The sequence below is a fragment of the Pogona vitticeps genome, chromosome 1 (genome assembly GCF_051106095.1).
Source record: "Pogona vitticeps strain Pit_001003342236 chromosome 1, PviZW2.1, whole genome shotgun sequence".
In the NCBI taxonomy this organism is placed as follows: Eukaryota; Metazoa; Chordata; class Lepidosauria; order Squamata; family Agamidae; genus Pogona; species Pogona vitticeps.
The window spans coordinates 120,440,731-120,459,541 of record NC_135783.1 but is presented as its reverse complement, the minus strand read 5'-3'; the positions used below and the strand labels follow the sequence as shown (position 1 = coordinate 120,459,541).

At 40.6% G+C, this 18,811-nt stretch overlaps 1 protein-coding gene across 1 annotated transcript in view; it reads right to left on the bottom strand.

Moving 5' to 3' along the window:
* The window catches only part of LOC110073003 (eyes shut homolog), a 112,517-nt gene that overhangs the window by 53,486 nt on the left and 40,220 nt on the right, over positions 1-18,811 (bottom strand). Inside the window, exon 5 of the mRNA XM_078386662.1 lies at positions 15,921-16,071. Coding sequence (XP_078242788.1) covers positions 15,921-16,071 — 151 coding nt within the window. The remainder of the gene's footprint in view (positions 1-15,920; positions 16,072-18,811) is intronic.

The following is an 18,811-nucleotide window of genomic DNA, read 5'->3' as shown; positions in this document are numbered from 1 at the left end:
ATCCATACTTAGGTAGCTGGTAACACATGATTGATCTTGACTTCCAGCTTGATGCTACGATGAGACAGCAGGAGGAAGATGGGCTGAATTCTAACCTGTTTGGGATCCCCCAGGGGGTTAAAACCACCCTGAAGAGGTGGTGAAATGGGGGCAATGCCTTTTGATCATGGGGGGAAGCGGTGGTTATCCATGTTATCCAATCAACCAGCGGGCGGAAACAAGCAGCTGAATTAGCTTGCTTGCAAGTCGTCGGCAGCCAGCAAATGAAGAAGCGATAAAACAGCCAATTGACACATCGTCATTACCACTGGGTGAGATACAACATTTTAACTATACTGCTCTATGCTTATTATCCCTGGATGGTATAATGCTTTTAACAGAAATAAGTATCTCTTAGCCCCAACACTAAATAGAGCAGCGGTGGATCTGGAGAAGGGGAAAGAGACGCAAAGAAAATAAATTATTTAAACACTTAATTATACTTCAAGGAAGGAAGTTTGGTATTACTTTGGTGTTAAACTTAAGAAATTTCCCTCTTTAAAATATTTTAGCCAAACAATGCTGGGAGTAAAACTGTTTGTTACGACTATCTTACAGCGTTGGCAAAAAGCCCAGAACATGACCTTAAATACTCAAACTTGGAACTCTGTTTTGACTTTCCTTTTTTTCCCCTGAGAACTGACTAAAATATAGACAATTAACTTTGGAAAATCTAATACAAACATCGAGTGAATGGTGTTGTCAACTTACATCAGAGACTGGATTCAAAATTAACTCTAAAGGTGATCAATTTACTAAAGTGGACTTATTGAAGCAATTATTAATGGCACTGGACTGACTGCTCTAAGCTACTGGATATCTTTCACTTAAAATACAAGTACTTGGCATCTTGGGACATAATGCTACAACAAGGGAAATTTTGGGATGAAACAAAATCTAACTTTCAAGCAATATTAGAAATAGTGAGATCCCATAACAAAGAGGTGAAATCATTCAAGGAGCAACTAAAGAAGGACTATCTTCAACAGGAGACAGGGAACAATGAACAAGAAAATGTGAGGGTGGTGGATGATGTATGCCAACCAAAGGAAGGGCTGGAGGATATCAGAGGAGAAATTTTAGGAGATTTAATTCTAACCTTAGTGCTGAGGAGAATTTTAGCTGTGTTAAGGGAAGATAAGGGGAGAAAAACAGCAGAATTAATTATCAATAGCCTGGAAGATCTATTGGAGATAGATCAAGTGCATGAAGATGTATTGGAGATAGATCAAGTGTATAAAAGATGACACAAGGCACGGCAGAATGTTTAGGGAGATAGAAAGAAGAACTGGGAAAAGACAAATAAGAGCAGGAGTTACTTAGAAAGATGAAATGGGGGAAAATATTAAGGTGGCCCTCAACGTTGAAAGCATGTATTATACCTAACTTCTGGAATGGTAAAGGGGCATATCTTATATATTGAAAAATGGAATTAAACTGAAATAAGGGATCACTAATCAGGGTTAAGGCATAACACGGTGGTTTTTAAGGTAAATTGAAGCTAGATATAAGGATGGGGCAAAACAAATAGTACTGATATAGACATGATAGAAAATGTGGAGATAGAAATGGTTAAACAATTATATAAAGAAAATCTGTATCAAATACTTTAGATAACATTTATTTATTTATTTATTTATTTATTTATTTATTTATTTATTTATTTATTTATTTATTTATTTATTTATTTATTTATTTATTTATTTCCCGTCTATCTGGTCAGTTACGACCACTCTAGGCGACTATTATGTGTTAGGAACCTTCTCAGTTATTATTGGTATAAAATACAAAGTTCATCAGTTAAATCACCTCAAAATTATATAGATTTGGAACTGGAATTACTTTTATTAGATATGTTATTAGAGAATTTTGAGAACATTGTATACTATGAGAGCAATAGTATGATAGTAGCCAATATTGTATACCAAAATACACACATGAACAGTTTAAATGTTTAAAAAATGTATAGACTTTGAAGAGACAATTACAGTAAGACACCAAGATGCAAAAAAAACCAAATAATTCTAAGCAACCCAAGTAACATGATGTTTAACAAGCACAAATTGAATGTAGATAGATTGAAAAATTAATAAAATGTTTTAAAAATAATAATCATGATTTATCTGTGCAACTGCATGAGGACTGCAACTATAATAATAATCATGTGTCATCAACTCTGACTTATGGCGACCCTTTTCAGGGTTCTCTAAGTACTCAGAAATGGTTTACCATTCCCTTTTCTGTGAGTGCTCTGGGACTGCACAGCTTGTCCAAGGCCACACCGGCTGACTCTACTCAAAGGAAGCACAGTGGAGAACTGAGCTATTCAGACAGCTACAGTATAGCCACATTTATATGTGCTTTACCTTTGTAACCACTACTTGAAGGAATTATTCTATTACTCTATTCTATTTTAGCATCACAATAATCTTGTAAGGTACTTTGAGTTAGGAGTAAGGAATCCAAGATCATGCATTGCACACTGAAGGACGTTCTTCACTGTTGTGGCTGAACACTCCATCCACTGCAGTCCACCACTCCACGCTGGCTCTCTTTCATAATGTTCATTCAAAGTGATACTTTCTTGTAAAGCTCAGTGGGCGGTCATTTTATTTACTGTTGGTTCTCTCTGCATTTTCAAAAATGTATTCCTAAATCTGGGTGGGGGACAAGGGAAACAATAATGCTTCTTTTTACATTTCACTCCTGAAAGAAAGATTTAGATGGTGAATCAGGTGTCTAGCTCAAACACCCAAGTGTTCCTGTGTTTGCAATATACAAAGCAATTAAAATCCCATTGGGTAAAATAAAGTAATAAAACCTTGACTGGAAACATTACATTTGGATACTGACAATTAGAATAATTACTGGCCAGAGGGGGTCTCGGCAGCTTCCTCTGTCAAGTTCAGGATCTGAAAGCTGCAGGTAGCTTGAGTTCTTCCTTATTTCAACCTGTTAGAGTTGTTTCCAGTAGCATTCACTAGATGTCTTTATACAAGTGAAAAGCAGTCACTGCCGAGCCTGCCACAGTGTGATTCCTGTTAACAAGACACAGGTGACAGGCATAGTTTTGCTCTGAAGAGCCTACTTTACAGCCAGCCACTCCATTTTGCACTTCAAAGGGTGTACTGTATTTTAAGTTGGAGCCCTTATTGATTCCGGCAGCTTTTGGTCAGTGTTTTGTACATGAGGTGCTGGACACTCTATGCACTGTTTTCAGATGCTCGGATTGCTGCATCACAGAAACAGAGACCAAGACCAAGAGATACCATTCGGATTTATTCTGTAACAAGCTTTGCATTTAACACAACTAAGCTGGGATGTCTTCATTAACTGACTAATTAAAGGATCTCTAACCAGCCCTGTATCAATGGATCTCAGTGTGAGGTACCATCAGTAAAACTGCCTTAAAATAATCTAAAGCAATTTAACAAAGAAATAACTGTGCTTCACATAAAGCAACTTGCAAAATCTATGCTAACATAGCCTCTTTATTATGTACGCAAGGTTTTGCAATCACTTCTTCACTTGAAACAATTGAGTACCATGTGATCCTGAACAAATATTTCTAGTTTATAATGTTCCTTGTGAAAATAATGAACTAATTTGGTCTGGGATTCCCAGTGTGGTGTAGTGGATAAAGAGATGGACTAGGACTCTGAAGAAAAAGGTTTGAAGCCCTGCTCGGGCATGGAAACTGAGCAGGGGAGCTGGTAAAATATCCTCCTTAAATATCTCATTTACTTTCAAAGCCCTACATCAAGAGTCTGTTGAGGTCTGCCACTTTGCTGTTTGACCTGTTCAATTGTAACTAACAAAACCTTTTATTCTTTCTCTTACTAATGTCTCAGAATGCGTTATTGATACTGTAAATGCCAACTGATGAGGAAAAAGGGTAGACTATTCTGGGGAACTTGAAGCTAATCTGCTGTGAATCCCTGCCCCTGTCACACTGCTAGCGGAACTGAACTAGAAATTCAAAACTCCGCAACACTTTATGTAGGAAAGTCCTCACAGCATGCATTGGGCTTCACACATTTGTCTCAAATATGCCTCAGCTGAACCATGCAAGCAACAAAATGGGAAAATGCTATTTAGAACCATGAGGTAAAATCATTTGTGGTCAAGCAGTTTGTAATACACAAATTGCTTCGTGACAAAATGGAGATCAGCTCTCTCATAATTTCATTCATCGTTCTAGATTATTCCTTAAGTAAAAAATTAAAAATGAATACCTGTTAAAACATGAAAATAATGTGTACTGTGATGCTACTGTATGTGGTTCTGCAGTGATGTGCCTTTCTCTTGAGCATTCTGTAGTGAGTCATCGCCACCACAACAGCAATGTGGGCTTCATTGAAAGGGCATTCACTGAAAAAAATAACCCTTCTTCACTGTGCCCATTGTCCACAACTGGGATTTTTGCATTCTCTGTACATGCAGATAGAGTGAAAAGCTACGTACAGCAGTGACGATTTGTTCGTATCATTTTAAAATGTCCTTGCCCTGCTTGTGGATGGTGAGGCTCAGAATGATCCCACTGCTTTATGGAAACTGCTCTGGGGACCTTTTGTTGTATGGGTCAATAGGTGTGAACCTTACCCAGGCAACCAAGCCTCCATCTATCTCCTTACATAGCTTGGAGCCGGTAGTCTGGGCTGTGACTGCACTAACAGGGAGATGAGAGTTTTTGCATGCCAAGTTGAATAGTGAGCTTATCATTTAGATTCACAGAAGCTATGACCCTAACACGCCCTAGGTTCTTATTTATCAGCAGCCTCTCATTCTGCCTGTTACGTAGCAATGGGAGTGGTGTAGGACAAAATATGATCCCACTCTCATTGCATAGTTATTGGTTTGCCTTCCACCTGGCCCATGCATCATCCTGTAAGCCAATCAGCTGCACGAGTTGTTTCTGAGGATGGGGCCTTGTAGTGAACCTTTACACCCAGTCCATGGGTAGAGATCTGCCACAGACTTTAGCAGAGGCTCTTAGCAGTGGAGGTCAGCACTTGGGCTAAAACCCAGGGCAGATTCATTGTCCTCATGAAATTAGAGTGACCAGCCTCTTCTGTGCCTTCAAGTCTACAGTTTGCAGCATTATCTCACTCCAATCAGTTTCCTTTTAAGCAGTTTGCCTACTGAAACTGTCTCTCTTTTGCTTTCTATTTTCAACCAAGGACTGCAACCCATACATTTCACTGTGATATGAACATGTTGCTCTTGACGTCTGCACTGCTTTCATGTGCAGCCCGTGATGTGGAAAGAAGCAGCAGCAATCTTAGTCAATCTGTTTTTTTCAATGCATGTCAGAACTATTTCTTAGGATTTTAGCCAGGATTTCACCCAACACATTCCAAGAAATATACACTTCTACTGAAGGTAAACAATTCTAACAAAACAATCCAGATAACATGGAATTATTCGTATGGCTTCACTGGGAAAGCTCTCTGGCAGACACCAACTCTTTGCTACACTTCAGGCAGCTTTTTAAAATGTAAAGTTAATTGAAAATTGTCCCCTAATCTGTGCCTTTCATTTCTGAAATTCATATAAAATTAAACAGTAAAACAAAGAGTGACTGAAATGAATGAAGCTGCACAGAAATCAGCACAGCCCCTGAACACAGTAGAATTCTTCCATTTAATTACCCAATAAAGATGTATTACTATATGCACTTATTTCTTCATGAAGGTTAGTTTTGTCTTTTACCAAAAAAAGGGAGTTATGCCTTGTTATTTTGGTTTACTTTGCTTCCAAAACATGTACATCATCTTAAGGACACAGGCTTTCTGATCTGTATTTCACAGAAGTCAGGGGTACCTCTGACACTTTTAAGGTGTCTTCAATAAGTCCAAACCTCTCACTAAGAAGAAACAAACTTCCTAGAAATATATTGTTTCCATGGCAATTAATTTTCCTCTGTAATATACAGCCGAATGAATTCTCAGTATGTTTTAAATAGCATTTGTAGTGTGAAAACAGGCATCGCACAAAGGGAACTTCACAACTGCCCTTAGCTCCACAGATATATAGAGCAGATACCACTACATCTGGCTTTTGAACTCTTCAGGGCTTGATATTGCAAAGGGAAATGTACTTCTGAATTTAAGGGTAAAGCTCAGTGGTAGAACACATGTTTTGTATACAAAAGGTACCAGATTCAACATTGCAGCTGCCTGAAGGAAAGGCGTAAAGGACCTGACAATAGAACATGTGATGCAGACACAGCCTGGATAAAATGCAGAGATGAAATGCAGTGAAGAGATGCTAAGGAGCAAAGATTGTCCTTCAGAAAGCTCTGCTTTTTACCTTAAAATACGCAGAAGCGCAGAACTTATGAAAATACTGCCAACTATGGCACCAACTTAACATGATCATGTGACCCAGGATTCCCAAAGGATCAGCTGAGTGCCAAACTGATCCTTTGGGAATACTGAGTACTTTTCTTCAGCTCTAATATAAATTCTGCAGTTAGGCAAAAAGCACCTAAGAGTCTGATCTGTTCTGAATGGCCAAGGCCAACGTTCTTAAACATTCATTTGTTTGTTTGTTTGTTTGTTTGTTCGTATAGTCGTTTAGTCGGTGTAGGTGAGTGCATGTACAAACACACAAAAAATGCATGCTGTCGTTTCCAGTTAAACCTACTGGATTTAATGGTGCTTACCTTCAGCTGGGCAGTCTTGCATTTTAATACCTTCACCTTTTATATTGTTTCACATATGTTCACTGAAAAAAGCATGCTGATCCTTTAGTAGGTCCGTCGTCATTTAGTTGTGTCCGACTCTTCGTGACCTCATAGACCAGAACATGCCAGGTCCTCCTATCTTCCACTGCTTCCCGAAGTTGTGTCAATTTCATGTTGGTTGCTTCACAGACATTGTCCAGCCATCTCATCCTCTGTCGTCCCCTTCTCCTCTTGCCGTCACACTTTCCTAACATCAAGGTCTTTTCCAAGGAGTCTTCTCTTCTCATGAGATGGCCAAAGTACTGGAGCCTCAGCTTCAGAATCTGTCCTTCCAGTGACAGGAAAAACCATAGTTTGACTATTTGGACTTTTGTTGGCAAGGTGATGTCTCTTCTTTTTAAGATGCTGTCGAGGCTTGTCATCGCTTTCCTCCCAAGAAGCAGGCGTCTTTTAATTTCATGGCTGCTGTCTCCATCTGCAGTGATCATGGAGCCCAAGAAAGTAAAATCTGTCACTGCCTCCGTATCTTCCCCTTCAATTTGCCAGAAGGTGATGAGACCACTGACCATGATCTTAGTTTTTTTGATGTTGAGTTTCAGACCGTTTTTTGCACTCTCCTCTTTCACCCTCATTACAACGTTCCTTAATTCCTCCTTACTTTCTGCCATCAGAGTGGTATCATCTGCATATCGGAGGTTGTTGATATTTCTTCCGGCAATCTTAATTCCGGCTTGGGATTCCTCCAGTCCAGCTTTCCGCATGATGTATTCTGCATATAAGTTAAATAAGCAGGGGTTACAATATACAGCCTTGTCGTACTCCTTTCCCAATTTTGAACCAATCAGTTGTTCCATATCCAGTTCTAACTGTTGCTTCCTGTCCCACATATAGGTTTCTCAGGAGGTAGATAAGGTGGTCAGGCACTCCCATTTCTTTAAGGACTTGCCATAGTTTGCTGTGGTCCACACAGTCAAAGGCTTTTGCATAGTCAATGAAGCAGAAGTAGATGTTTTTCTGGAACTCTCTGGCTTTCTCTCTAATCCAGTTCATGTTTGCAATTTGTTCTCTAGTTCTTCTGCCCCTTTGGAATCCAGCTTGTACTTCTGGGAGTTCTAGGTCCACATACTGCTGAAGCCTACCTTGGAGGATTTTGAGCATAACCTTGCTAGCGTGTGAGATGAGTGCAATTGTACGGTAGTTGGAGCATTCTTTGGCACTGCCCTTCTTTGGGATTGGGATGTAGACTGATATTTTCCAGTCCTCTGGCCACTGTTGAGTTTTCCAAACTTGCTGGCATATTGAATGTAGCACCTTAACAGCATCATCTTTTAAGGTTTTAAATAGTTCAACTGGAATGCCATCATCTCCACTGGCCTTGTTGTTAGCCATGCTTTCTAAGGCCCACTTCACTTCACTGTCCAGGATGTCTGGCTCCAGATCAGCATCCACATTATTTGGGTTGTTTGGGATATCCAAATCTTTCTGATATAATTCCTCTGTGTATTCTTACCACCTCTTCTTGATGTCTTCTGCTTCTGTTAGGTCCCTCCCATTTTTGTCCTTTATCGTGTTCATCTTTGCACGAAATGTTCCTCTAATATCTCCAATTTTCCTAAACAGATCTCTGGTTTTCCTTTTCTGTTATTTTCCTCTCTTTCTTTGCATTGTTCATTTAAGACGGCCCTCTTGTCTCTCCTTGCTATTCTTTGGAAGTCTGCATTCAATTTTCTGTAGCTTTCCCTATCTCCCTTGCATTTTGTTTCCCTTCTCCTCTCTGCTATTTCTAAGGCCTCGTTGGACAGCCACTTTGCTTTCTTGCATTTCCTTTTCTTTGGGATGGTTTTTGTTGCTGCCTCTTGTACAATGTTACGAGCCTCTATCCAAAGTTCTTCAGGCACTCTGTCCACCAAATCTAGTTCCTTAACTTCATACTGTATGATCTCTCCCATCATTCGCAGCTAGCAGGATAGTTGTGGTCTCACACCAAGTTGGGATAGCTGGTTTAGAACATTCTGACCCTTGAAGGAGGAATGTGCACTTCAGTGCCTCACTATGTGAGAGGAGTTCCTGTCTGGAAGCCGTGTACCTTTAAGAAGATGGGGTTCTTTCTTTATTTTCATGGCAGTTTGCGTCAATCTATTTTCTAAATTGTATTAATTCCCTTTTTGAATGGCCAATTGGGAGACAGCGAGAATGTCCCCCCCCCAACACATGTCTGTTGTCCAAAGCAAGTAGCACTGAAAGATTTGTCCTTCCTGGAGAGATGACATATAGGGAGGAAACAGGTTTTTGCCTTCATGTTTGATCTGACTCTTAAAGGCACTACTAGACAATGAACGTTTGGGCTCTGACCATTTCCAACGGGACTCCCAAAATGGAACAACAGTCTTGTAACAGCTTTGGCAGCCACTCTATGATCTGACATGGGAAGCCGCTTGCAGATATTGACTGCAGCCTTAAAAGCACTGTGCAGTTGGAGTGTATTTCAGTAGCCTCCATATAAAGGCATTAATATTTGAAACAGTTTTTTACAACTTGCTGCCCTACAACAAATCCTCAAAGTGCTTTAACGGCTACGTTTGATTATTATTTTTTAAAACATACACACATAGACCAGGAGATTTGAAGGCAGTGTCATGATCATGAAAACAAACAGACACAACCAAGCTATTGGTGCAAATCAAACTGCACAAGGAGAATGGCTGCGGTGAAAAAGAGAGCAAATTACATCCTGCCTTATATCTGGATTCTGAAATTCCAGTGCAATTACCTAACTGAAATATGGTAACTAAAGTATCATTAATTGCTTAATTAGGTTGCATTGTGGTGCAGGGAATGTAAAATAGGTGCACTTGAAGGAAGATTAAAGGTTGTTGTCAAATACTCACACTACCAGTTGATTGCATTAATGGTGTTATTTGTGCTGCTGTAATTATTGCAGTAATTTATACTTCTGGGCTTATTATTATTATAGCACTGAAGATGTCAACTGTCATTATTTCATACTCCTCCTCTGTATATAAAAAAGACTCCTCAGCATAATTACACTTTGTAATGAAACTAAATGCATAAAACTTTGATGAGAAAAGAACACTCAGGTGCTGCAGCACTAATTTTTGCTGGAAATTGAGGAAATAAAAGGGATCAGAAAACAGCCATGACCGTTACCAATGGGGATGTTTCCTAAGAGGGCCACTTACACATTACAGAAAAGGGAAGAGAGGGATGAGATGATCAAAAGAAGAGAGCACCAGTTTGCATAAAATCTGTGACAACCCCCTCCTCTCCCCATTTTACCTTCAGGATATTGATGAGCTTATTGTCAAGGAAATGAGAAGGCCCCACTACTAGGTTCCCCTTCTGTCATGGCATTCACACGACGACAGCCTTGCGAAAAAAGTGGAGAAGATGTCCGTGTGCACTTCGTCCACCAAACGTTCCTTTGCACACTTAAAGGTTTTCCTTCATTGCACAACTTTCCATTTTCTCTCTTTATTCATACCAGAGTGCTGCACGGTTTAAAACTATGTACTTATATGAAAGATAGGTAATATGAAAAAAAAATGAAATGTTAAGATAATTCAGCTATTTTTGACCAAAAGTGGGCTACTTCAAGAGTGTTCTTGCAGCCATTTGCTGGATCCTTTTTAGTTCATGTGGTGGGGCATAAATTGCATGCACATAAATGCTGCATTGACTGAATTTCTCTGCAGTCACAGAAAATCTGGTCTCTATCAAGGAGACCCATTTTGCTTCATTATTCTTTGATCTTCCTACTTTGCTTCAATGTCTGCTAAGTGGCTGCCAGGTGGTCCAGCTGGAATCTTGTCCTGGTGGGAGACACTCTTTGGCATTCAACCATTTGACAAGACATGTTGTTTTCGTTCTCCATAGGTTTAGCCTTCACTTCCAGAAGCATTGCACTGTAAACCTTCCACTGATAAATAACTATGTGCACCTGTTCAACCTTTTAACCAGATGTGCTAGTTGGTTTGAGGTGTGGAGTTGGTGCACGAAAGGCAGATCATGGCACTGAGCTTGGATACAGAAATATATTTTGGAGCCACAAAAGTCAACAGGGTGAGTGAGGAAGAAGAGTCACATGACAGAGCCCTGACTTCAGTATCTGTGTACGCAGCATGAACGTCTATAGAAGGGAGAGTTATGTTGTTTTGTGAACTGGCCCCTCTGTAAACAAGAACCAGGATAGTGCCATGTCTCTCCGGGGGAGGTTTATGCTTTATGTGCATACATTTGGGGAGGTATTGTGGTACTGTGGATGAGGCTACCCAGTATGGCATCATTCATTGCTAGTGTGTTCAATTCCAGAGCACTTGAACAGGGTTAATGGAGGTGTGCACTCAGAAAGTATAATGCTTTGATTTAAACAAAACTAAAGCACTGATGGTTTGGCTCTTCCTACAATCCATCCTGTTCTTTCTGTCAAAGTTTTTCTCTGCCAAACAAATCTCTCTTAGTCTGTAATTTGCTCAGTGCTTCTGGGTGTATCTTTGTATTTGGACACCTCAGCTCTGGCAGAAGCCAGAAGGGTTTTTTCCCAGCTTAAGCTGACGTTATCTGCTGCATTTGTTTCTCAGGATGTCAGAATGGGCTGTGGTAGTATTTGCCACAGTTATATCCAGGCTGGATTATTTCTAGAGAGGTCTGTCCCTGAAACCCTGTTCTTAGCATAGTAAGTCACACCTAGAGTAGGAATCAACGGGACTTATGGAGAAGCTGATTCTCCAAATCCCTAGGGATTCAATGGGCCCACTCTACTTTTAACTTACAGTTGGAGTTATAATTTTTCCCCCTGTCATTCTGTTCTAGAGTTACACCAGACGGACAACAACAACAACAGCAGCAGCAACAACAATGGTTGTTGTAGTTTTTTTGGGATGTTTGACCGTGTTCATAATTTCTTAAACAGCCCGAAAAACCTACAACAACCATCGGATCCCGGCTGTGAAAGCCTTCGAGAATACAACAAGATTAATAATCAAAAAAATAAAAGACATAGTTAAATAACACCACAGAAGCAGCACTTGGTGGTTGTGGGAAGTAGCCAGTGTGAAGCCAGGTGGGTAGAGAACAAAGCCTCAAATGCATCTATTGTGGAAATCCGTGAAGCCCTCTTCACCGATATACAGCAGGCATCCTTCAGTCTCAAGAGACCATGGTAACAGAGAGGGAACAGCATCTAGTGTGGCTGAGAAGGCCAATTCAAAAGTAGCAATCCCTTCCACTGAAGACAAATACAATCTGTCCCCTGCCCAGCTCTCTGATTTTGCTGGTTTGGGGACTGCCTCTTTGCCTCGGCCTGCTGGACAATTGCCTCTTCAAATAGGAAGATACCATGCTGCACTGCCTGCCTCCAGGCTGCTCAGATGTCAAGGTTTCCCATCTGTTGAGGTCCATTCCTAAGGCCATCAGATCCCACTTGCAGATATCCTTGTATCACAGCTGTGGTCTCCCTCTGGGGCGATTTCTCTGTACTAATTCTCCCTACAGGCGATATTTTGGAATCTGACCATCAGCCATTCTCATAACATGCCCAAGCCAACGTAGAAGCCGCTGTTTCAGTAATATATACATGCTAACAATTCCAGCTCGTTCTTGTTGTTGTTTAGTCATTAAGTCATGTCCAACTCTTCATGACCCCATGGATCAGAGCACGCCAGGCCCTCCTGTCTTCCACTGCCTCTCAGAGTTTGGTCAAATTTATGTTGGTCATTTCGATGACACTGTGCAACCATCTTGTCCTCTGTCGTCCTGTTCTCCTCTTGCCTTCACACTTTCCCAGCATCAGGGTCTTTTCCAGGGAGTCTTCTCTTCTCATGAGATGGCCAAAATATTGGAGCCTCAGCTTCAGGATCTGTCCTTCCAGTGAGCACTCAGGGTTGATTTCCTTCAGAACGGATAGGTTTGTTCTCCTTGCAGTCCAGGTGACTCTCAAGGGTCTCCTCCAGCACCACAATTCAAAAGCACCAGTTCTTCAGCAGTCAGCCTTCTTTATGGTCCAGCTCTCACTTCTATACATCACTACTTGAAAAACCATAGCTTTGACTATGCGGACCTTTGTCAGCAAGGTGATGTCTTTGCTTTTTTAGATGCTGTCTAGGTTTGTCATCGCTTTTCTCCCAAGAAGCATGTATCTTTTAATGTCGTGGCTGCTGTCCCCATCTGCAGTGATCATGGAGCCCCTGACCTTCTTTTGGAGTGTGCTATGACTTTACCACTCACACCCAACTCTGAAAATGAATCTGGTGCTACTAAGGGCTTCTTGTCCTGGCTACCTGGGGAAGACCTTCTGAAGTTTTAAAAATAAAGTATAGAAGGATACTTAAAATCTGTTTGGCTGTTCGCTCAAGAAGGAAAAATGAGAGGGAAAAACAGAATGGCAACTGCTAGTGGTTGAAATGTGAAAATATGACTTTTTTGGAAGACAACTTCCAACTTCCAGAATCCCTCATCCAGCATGTCCTGTTGCATTCTTCCCGAACGTTTCTATTGATGTATATAAGGGAGAGATGCCTTTAGAAGGAAGGTATCATGCGCTGGATTATGGAGAAAGCCAGAGAGTTCCAGAAAAACATCTACTTCTGCTTCATTGACTATGCAAAAGCCTTTGACTGTGTGGACCACAGCAAACTATGGCAAGTCCTTAAAGAAATGGGCGTGCCTGACCACCTTATATATCTCCTGAGAAACCTATATGTGGGACAGGAAGCAACAGTTAGAACTGGTCATGGAACAACTGAGTGGTTCAAAATTGGGAAAGGAGTACGACAAGGCTGTATATTGTAACCCCTGCTTATTTAACTTATATGCAGAATACATCATGCGAAAGGCCGGACTGGAGGAATCCCAAGCTGGAATCAAGATTGCCGGAAGAAATATCAACAACCTCTGATATGCAAATGATACCACTCTGATGGCAGAAAGTGAGGAGGAACTAAAGAACCTTGTAATGAGGGTGAAAGAGGAGAGTGCAAAAAGCGGTCTTAAACTCAACATCAAAAAAACAAAGATCATGCCACTAGCCCCATCACATCCTGGCAAATAGAAGGGGAAGATATGGAAGCAGTGACAGATTTTACCTTCTTGGGCTCCATAATCACTGCAGATGGAGACAGCAGCCACGAAATTAAAAGACGCCTTCTTCTTGGGAGGAAAGCAATGACAAACCTTGACAGCATCTTAAAAAGCAGAGACATCACATTGCCAACAAAAGTCCAAATAGTCAAAGCTATGGTTTTTCCTGTCATGATGTATGGAAGTGAGAGCTGGACCATAAAGAAAGCTGACCGCCGAAGAATTGATGCCTTTGAATTGTGCTGGAAGAGGCTCTTGAGAGTCCCCTGGACTGCAAGGAGAACAAACCTATCAGTTCTAAAGGAAATCAACCGTGAGTGCTCCCTGGAAGGACAGATCCTGAAGCTGAGGCTCCAGTACTTTGGCCATCTCATGAGAAGAGAGGACTCCCTGGAAAAGACCTTAATGTTGGGAAAGTGTGAAGGCAAGAGGAGAAGGGGACGACAGAGCATGAGATGGTTGGACAGTGTCATCGAAGCAACCAACATGAATTTGACACAACTCCGGGAGGCAGTGGGCCTGGCGTGCTCTGGTCCATGGGGTCACGAAGAGTCGGACACGACTAAACGACTAAACAAAACAAAACAAATCATGCCATACATAACAACATACATATAAATTATTACATTAAAAAATAAACTAAATTTAAGACCCTACCTTTTCAGGTGACATAGAATTCTATGTGGCTATGGCTCCCCATTACAGTGGCAGCCTAGCCACATAAATATCCCTACCCGCCCCCAAACACTCTAAATTACTGTTTGTTCTTCCTCTCCACTGAGGCCATCAAATCCATGTACTGTACACAACGCTGACACTTCCATCTGCTGACTGAAAATTAATAATGTTTTTCAGTTATCTTAAAAACAACATCACAATAGTTCAGACATCCACAAACATTTTTGCAGCTTCTCCATTTTCACAATCCATTAACATTTTATCTCCCAAAAAGTGATTTTTAGTCTTGTTGCTTCCTTAGCAGCCATTTTTGTTTGCATGAACGGTAACTTAGTAGTAGCTTAAATGGATGCAGAAAAGATTACTCAATTCATTAAATCTTTTCAAATAAATATTTCACACCTTCAAGGGAAAACTGGGTGCAATGGGAGACTCATTTATATAGTTCAGCACATCTGTAGATTTTAACTGATTTCTTGTTTAGCCCATGGAAGCGGAAATAAGGTAACAGCTTATTATGTTTCTTATTAACTCATCTGGAAATTTCACTTAAGCTGCAATCCTACATTCATTTATGTGCACATTAACTCCCACTAAACTCAAGGCATACTTCTGAAGAACTATGTAAAACATTGCCCTGCAAATATTATTCAGACAACTAAATGACAACACAATAGCTTCCATCTATCACATTTTAAGGAGTGCATTTATTAACTTACAAAACAAACTGTTAGCCTTCAACCAATAGTTTATTATCAGCTATAGACAAAGCCCAATTACTCTGGCTTCACAGACAAGCAAATGTCAAAGCAAATTCTATTTAAATATAACCTTCATTTAAAAATACTGGTCCTCAAATGGCTCTGTGTACAAGATTTCCAGAAAGCATTCTGTAGCATGAACAATCCCGATAGGATGTGTAATATAGCTACGCATCACTATAATGAGGTAAAACAGAAAACGCCTTTCCAAAATATTTATGGACTTGGATCTTTAGTTCCTGTGAGAGGAACTCTGCTGATGGGATTCTCCTGCTCATGAAAGTGGAGAAGCTTTCCCCCACTGTTCCAGCTATGGCCCTCACACATCTAATCTGAAAATGTGGAAGCCCTTCAGCAGAGTGTGAGTTTGTGTGTGGCAGGGGCTTAGATGCGGGCTGTGAGGATAACAGAGGATCAGTGAACATTTATACAGATGGGACTTAAGTATTTCTACTTCCATCCCCTTCCCCAGGCAAATTTATGGTAGCAAAAGGTTCTGCTTTTTCATCCATCCAGCATCCCCCTCTTGGACCTACTCTTTCAACCATCATATGAAACAAAACACCACTCGAAAACCCTCTGCAGAGCTAAACCATCATTAGGTGATTTTAACCAGTAAGCTCCCAAGATGGAGCATCATATAAAATGCAATACAGTACCTGCTTTCTTGCGTAACGATGTGGTAAGCCACCTATAAATATGGGTCCTGTTGCCTGCCAAATTAAAGATGACCAATGGTTGCTGGGTATACTTTTCTCTGTAGTTATTCCAAGGAGAGTCACTTCAGCTTCACACCTCACCAGGTCTTGCCTGCATACATTTGGAAGAAAGACAAAGTTTATTAATATGCCGCATATTGTGTAAATGCTTCTCTGACTAACGAATTAGAGTGTTGCCAAATCAAGGGAGGAGGCAAATGAAGTAAGCAGCTCATCTTCTATTGAACCTTATAAACTCATTGATGGCAATTTGAGGAGGATACTAGATATTGATACATCTTTGGAGGAGTATGGGACGTGGTGGCGCTGTGTGCTAAACCGCAGAAGCCTTTGCTGCAGGGTCAGAAGACCAAGCAGTCTTTAGGATCGAATCCACATGACGGAGTGAGCACCCGTCACTTGTCCCAGCTCCCGCCAACCTAGCGGTTTGAAAGCATGTAAATGCGAGTAGATTAATAGGGGCCACCTCGGTTGGAAGGTAACAGCATTCTGTGTCTAAGTCGCACTGGCCATGTGACCATGGAAGATTGTCTTTGGACAAACGCTGGCTCTATGGCTTGGAAATGGGGATGAGCACCGCCCCCTAGAGTCGAATACGACTGGACAAAAATTGTCAAGGGGAACCTTTACCTTTACCTTTTGGAGGAGTAATTGCCATAAAAATGGAATTTTTAATGTGAATGTTATGGGTGTAATCACAATTTAAAGATGAGGTGGTGAAATCAATTATGGTAAAACCGATAAATACTTCTAAATCAAATGTTCATTTTCTTACTTCCTGGCAAATGCTTTCAAATACAATGCTGATGCATCATTAGCCAAGTAACATTTTCATACTAAAATGAAAGGGTAAAAAAAAGACTGCTTCTGTGGGCAGCTCATGTCTTGAATGCCACCTGCAATTCTGAGGTAAATTCACACTCCCCCCGGTCCAACCCGTGAGGTGCAACATATTCCTAGTTTAAAACATAGGACAAATGGAACAATTTCAATGCACTTGAATCAATGGTAATAAGTCAGATATTAGGAATGGCATCACAGAGAAAACCATTTCACATCATTTTAATTTACCAAGACATTCCACAATTTGAAAGTGGGGCCGTCCTAGAAAAAAGAAGCTACAGGACAAGAATCCAGAGAGAAACAGCTGAGATAAAATACTGTATATACACATGCTAGACACACATATCAATGGACTTAATTTAAACCAAGGTTTTTGGGTGCACTACCAGATATAAACATTACAAATATCATACTGTACTGCATCTCCTAGATATTTTCCCCCTTAACAGATCCACCTTAGAAATTTCTAAAGGTAAAACAGATTCTTTACTCTGCTCTTGTGGCCATCCATTGTCTGAGGTTAATTTACACACTATTGCAACAGATTACAAAGAAAAGCTTGTAGGGCAAAAGTTCATCAATGACTGTAAATAGCCCATCTAATTAACATTTACTTTACTGTACTGTTTTAATTTTACCATTGTTATGCTACCATTGTTAATTTATGACAGAGGTTTTCTCATTCTTTACAAGACAAGCTTCTATGGAAGACCTGCATATCAAAGACATTACACCCACTGGCTTTCTTACCTACCAATCACGATCCCTATTTTGATATCTATACTTTGATGCCATGTAGAAATATTTGCCACATTATAGCTCCTTCTTTTATGTCTGATGAAGTGTACATGTCCACGAAAACACACATTAGAAATTATAAAAGTTAGTCTTTAAGATGCCACCGGATTATTTTCATTTTATTTTGTTTGCACCTATAATAGTTTAAAACAGAAAATCTGCTGGTACCACCAGTACTTAGCCCCTTCCAGGATATCATTTTGGTGTTCAAATTGCCTCACATCATAGCTTGGAAAAGTTACATTTTTAGACTAAAACTGCCAGAATGGTTAAGGGATGCTAGAATCACAGTTTAAAGAGATAACTTTTCCAGCCTCTGCTTCACCAACATTAGAAATCTTTACAGCAGCCCTGTAAGGCACCAACACCATCATCTTAGAACTGCATAGCTGGAAGGGACCCTATGGATCATCGAGTCTTGAAGTAGCAAGATAATCTCCACGAATGTCTACAAAGAACAGCCAGTCCACAGATAATTAGATGTAATATCTCCCCCCTTCTGTATAGTAGTACAGTGATGTCTCGCAAAACGAATGCCTCACACAACAAAAACTCGTAAAACGAAAGCATTTTGTGATTTTTTTCGTGACTCGCAAGATGAATTTTTCCATGGCCATTCTTCACAAGATGAATTTCCCCCCTTTTTTGGGTTTGTTTTAAATTGCACAACCATTTGTACCGTGCTTCGCAAGACAAAAATTTCACAATATGACACGACACATGGACAATAATCCTGGAAAAGGTGGAAGGCAGCAGGAAAAGAGGAAGACCAAATAAGAAATGGATTGACTCCCTAAATTCCACAGGAGTTGAGCAGGACTGTTGAGGACAATACATTTTGGAGACTGCTCTTTCATGGGGTCACCATGAGTTGGAAGCTTCCAGATTTCAATGGGACCTTCTTCCAAGTGTGTATGTCATAGCTTAACTCTCACTCTTTGGAATAATACAGTACAGTGGTGCCCCGCATAACTATGATAATCCGTCCCATGAAAATCGCTGTTTAGCGAAATTGTCATCATGCGAAAACCCTTTCCCCATTGGAATGCATTGAAACCTGGTTTAATGTGTTCCAATGGGGAAAATACCTCCTCATCCAGTGAAGATCACCCATAGGGAAGCCATCTTTCGAGCGCTGATCAGCCGTAAAAATGGCTGCCCTGCGAAGCATGGCTCTGGAAAACACAGGG